Raw genomic sequence first — 4,637 nt, 5'->3', positions numbered from 1 at the left:
CGAGGGTTAGAAATCGATCATCGTGAACCCTAAGTCCTAAACTAACCAGAGGTGGACTTCAACTTCTTTAGGGCTGAAGCTGCTGAGCACTATGAGAGCCTCGTGGTGCAGCAGGGTGCTAAGTGCCCAAACGGAGAGGGCTGAACAAAATTAGCACCACACTTTGTTTCAAACCAAGTGTGTGATCAAGGAACACTCTTGCCATGTGATCATAGATGGAGGAAAGCTGCAACAACTTGGCAAGTGCTGAAATGGTGGAGAAGCTTTCATTGAGCACAATATCACACCCGCAGCCTTACTACATTCAGTGGCTTAACAACAGCGGCAAGGTGGAGGTAACACGATTGGTAAGGGTAGAGTTTGCCATTGGTTCTTATCATGATTCCATTGACTGCGATGTTGTGCCTATGCAAGCATGCTCTATGTTGTTAGGTAGACCATGGTAGTTTGATAAAAGATTCCTTGCACTTTGGTAAAACAAATCAATACTCTTTTGTGCATAATGACAAGAAGATTGTGTTGCACCCCATGTCCCTTGAGGCTATTCTAAGAGATGAACTTGCTAGAGCTAGCAAACTTAAGAATCAAGCTATTGCTAGTGAAAATCATATTGTCGCTAATGAACTTGAGAAACATAAGAAGAAGTCTAGCAAATCTGTTCATCATAATAAAAATGAGATCAAGCTAAAAGGCTCTTGTTACTTTGCCATGAAATCTGATTTGGATGAGATTGATACTTGCAATACTATATGCTATGCTTTGGTTTGCAAAGAAACTTTGTTTTCACTTGAGGATACTCCTATTTCTTTGCCTCCTACTGTCACTAACCTTTTGCAGGAGTACGCCGATGTTTTCCCAAAGGAGGTACCACCGGGACTACCACCAATTCAGGGAATTGAGCACCAGATTGACCTCATTCCTGGGGCATCCTTGCCAAATCGTGCTCCTTATAGGACCAACCCAGAGGAAACTAAAGAGATACAGCGCCAAGTGCAAGAATTGCTTGACAAAGGTTATGTGCGTGAGTCTCTTAGCCCTTGCGCTATTCCCATACTTTTAGTTCCTAAGAAAGATGGATCCTGGCGCATGTGTGTGGATTGTAGAGCGATTAATAATATCATAATTTGATATCGTCATCCAATTCCTAGGCTAGATGATATGATTGATGAATTGAGCGGCTCAATTGTGTTCTCTAAAATTGATTTGCGTAGTGGTTACAACCAAGATTCGCATGAAGTTAGGAGATGAATGGAAAACAACATTTAAAACCAAGTTCGGTCTATATGAGTGGTTAGTCATGCCTTTTGGCCTCACTAATGCACCCAGCACTTTCATGAGATTAATGAATGAAGTTTTACGTGCTTTCATTGGTAGATTTGTTGTGGTATACTTTGATGACATTCTGATATATAGCAAAACTTTGGAGGAACATCTTGATCATTTACAGTGCTATTTTTGATGCTTTACATAATGCTTAATTATTTGGTAATCTTGAGAAGTGCACATTTTGCACAGATTGAGTCTCTTTCCTTGGCTATGTTGTGACCCCGCAGGGTATTGAAGTTGATCAAGCCAAGGTCGAGGCAATTCATAGCTAGCCAGTTCCCACTACAATCACACAAATAAGAAGTTTTCTAGGACTTGCGGGGTTCTATTGCCGCTTTGTGAGGGACTTTAGCACCCTTGCAGCCCCACTACATGAGCTCACTAAGAAGGGTGTGGCATTCACTTGGGCTGCAGCACACAGGAATGCATTCGACACGCTAAAAGATAAGTTAACACACGCACCTTTACTCCAACTTCCTGATTTCAACAAAACCTTTGGGCTTGAATGTGATGCTAGTGGAATTGGGTTGGGTGGTGTGCTGTTACAAGAGGGAAAACCTGTGGCGTATTTTAGTGAAAAGTTGAGTGGCCCTAGTTTGAACTATTCGACTTATGATAAGGAATTGCTTGCTCTAGTTCAGACTTTGGAAACATGGCAGCATTATTTATGGCCCAAAGAGTTTGTCATACATTCTGATCATGAATCTTTGAAACACATCCGTAGTCAAGCAAAACTGAACCGTAGACATGCTAAGTGGGTTGAATTCATCAAGTCCTTTCCTTATGTCATCAAACACAAAAAGGGAAGGAAAATATAATTGTTGATGCTTTGTCTAGACGTTACACCATGCTTTCACAACTTGACTTTAAAATCTTTGGTTTGGAAACTATTAAGGAACAATATGCACATGACAATGATTTCAAAGATGTATTGCTAAATTGCCAAGAGGGAAAAACATGGAACAGATTCGTCCTAACCGATGGGTTTGTCTTTAGAGCTAACAAGCTATGCATTCCAGCTAGCTCTATGCGTTTGTTGTTGTTGCAGGAAGCACATGAGGAGGATTCATAGGACATTTTGGTGTGAAAAAGACAGAGGACATCCTTGCTGGTCATTTCTTTTGGCCCAAGATGAGGAGAGACGTGGAGAGGTTCGTTGCTCGCTGCACAACATGCCAGAAAGCTAAGTCACGCCTTAATCCTTATGGTTTATACATGCTTCTTCCTGTTCCAAGTGCACTGTGGGAAGATATTTCAATGGACTTTGTTTTAGGACTGCCTAGAACAAAGAAGGGGAGGGATAGTGTGTTTGTTGTTGTGGACAGATTTTCTAAAATGGCACATTTCATACCATGTCATAAGAGCGATGATGCTACACATGTTGCTGATTTGTTCTTTCGTGAGATTGTTCGATTGCACGGTGTGCCTAACATCATTATTTCTGATCGGGATGCAAAATTTCTTAGTCATTTTTGGAGAACTTTGTGGGCTAAGCTAGGGACTAAGCTTTTATTTTCCACTACTTGTGATCCCCAAAATGATGGACAAACTGAGGTTGTCAATAGAACATTATCTACTTTGCTTAGGGCTATTTTGAAAAAGAACATAAAAATGTGGGAAGAGTGCTTGCCTCATGTTGAGTTTGCTTATAGTCGTTCACAGCATTCTACCACTAAGAAAAGCCCTTTTGAGATTGTTTATGGGTTTGTGCCACATGCTCCTATTGATTTGTTACCTCTTCTGACCTCGGAGCAAGTGAACTTTGATGCTAAACAACGTGCTAAACTAATCTTAAAATTGCATGAAACCACTAAAGAGACAATAGAGTGCATGAATGCGAAGTATAAACTAGCTGGTAGCAAAGGGAAGAAACATGTCATTTTTGAACCAGGTGATCTAGTTTGGCTCCATTTGAGAAAAGATAGGTTCCCTGATTTGCGAAAGTCTAAGTTGTTGCCTAGAGCCGATGGTCCTTTTAAAGTGTTAGAAAGGATTATGATCATGCATACAAACTTGAGCTACCTGCAGCTTTTGGGGTTAGCCCCACATTTAACATTGCATATTTGAAGCCATATTTGGGAGAAGAGGATGAACTAGAGTCGAGGACGACTCAAATGCAAGAAGGGGAGGATGATGAGGACATCCCTTCCATTGATACAACCACACCTGCTGCACAACAAGGTCCGATGATAAGAGCTCGAGCACGACAACTTAATTATCAGGTAAAGTCATTCCTCGCTGTTCATACAAACTCGTCTTAGAATTGGATGCTACTAAATCATGGTGATGATTGTCTTATTCTTAGGAATGTTGGTCAAGACCCCATTGCCTCATGTTTAGACCCCATGATGAGGATGGAGCAGCTGAACAAGTGGGAATCATCATTAATGGGGCGCTCAGCTCATCTCAAGATAGCAGGAAACACTCCATCAAAAGTACCATAACTCCTTGATACGAGATCCAATGAAGCTAGTTTTTGACTTGTTGGAAAGAGCGCATGGTCCTCTTTCAGATGGGTCCAACCCCACTATCAGAATCTACCGAAGCTGTGCGCAGCAAGCAAAAGGAAGCATAGACCTATAGCTTGGGCCTGGGCCTTGTACTGACTACAGCCCATTGAGGGACGCCCAGATTAGGGTTTCCCACTCCCCCTTGTGCTCTCCTCCTTATAAATAGAACCAGCAGCCATCAGAATGAGGGTGGGTTTTGTTTAGATGCAAGATAGCTACTACTTCTTCCTTGTAAACGCATGTGTCGACTAGACCACCCGATTTGCTTATTTCAAGACCCCAACTTGTGATTCAGATTCAGCCTTTGGCTTAAATCCGTGAGTTATTTGCTTGTTCATCTTGTTCTTGCTTGTTCTTGGTTGCTTGTAGGTTCATGGTGTTCTTGGCATGGCAAGAACATCACAATTGGAGCCGGTGTACCTGTTGCTAAGGCGCAACAACCTTGTGGTCGTTGTAGTCGGACAGCCAATGTCGAATCCACCCCAAATTGAGTTTATCCACACTCACCAAAAGATCAAGAACAACCCCTTGTCCCATCACTAAGGATATGCAAGGCTTATTTGGCTTGCTAGTTTTTGCCTTTGCAGGAAGCATTATTAGTGGTGCATCCTTATGTTCCAAGTTTTAGCAGTTGTTTTTAGTTACTTAGCTAATCATTCTAGGTAAGCGCCTATGCTACTTTCAAGCATATGGATAAGCAATTAGAACCATTTTATCACCTTCTAGTTCTTACTATGGTGCTAGACTGAAATGACCTGATTGCCGCGAAGGGAAATCCACAGAGTCGAAGTGTATTATGAC

At 41.8% G+C, this 4,637-nt stretch overlaps 1 protein-coding gene across 1 annotated transcript; it reads left to right on the top strand.

Moving 5' to 3' along the window:
- The first annotated feature begins 215 nt into the window (after positions 1–215).
- Positions 216–2,398, top strand: LOC136535312 (uncharacterized). The gene is made up of 3 exons (XM_066527612.1): positions 216–335; positions 433–1,017; positions 2,375–2,398. Exons 1-3 carry the CDS (start codon positions 216–218, stop codon positions 2,396–2,398), a joined length of 729 nt encoding a protein of 242 aa, XP_066383709.1.
- The last annotated feature ends 2,239 nt before the right edge of the window (positions 2,399–4,637 follow it).

This window comes from Miscanthus floridulus, unplaced genomic scaffold, assembly GCF_019320115.1.
Source record: "Miscanthus floridulus cultivar M001 unplaced genomic scaffold, ASM1932011v1 os_2685_1_2, whole genome shotgun sequence".
In the NCBI taxonomy this organism is placed as follows: domain Eukaryota; kingdom Viridiplantae; phylum Streptophyta; class Magnoliopsida; order Poales; family Poaceae; genus Miscanthus; species Miscanthus floridulus.
The sequence above is the reverse complement of the archived record's forward strand: the minus strand, read 5'-3'. Positions and strand labels throughout refer to the sequence as shown.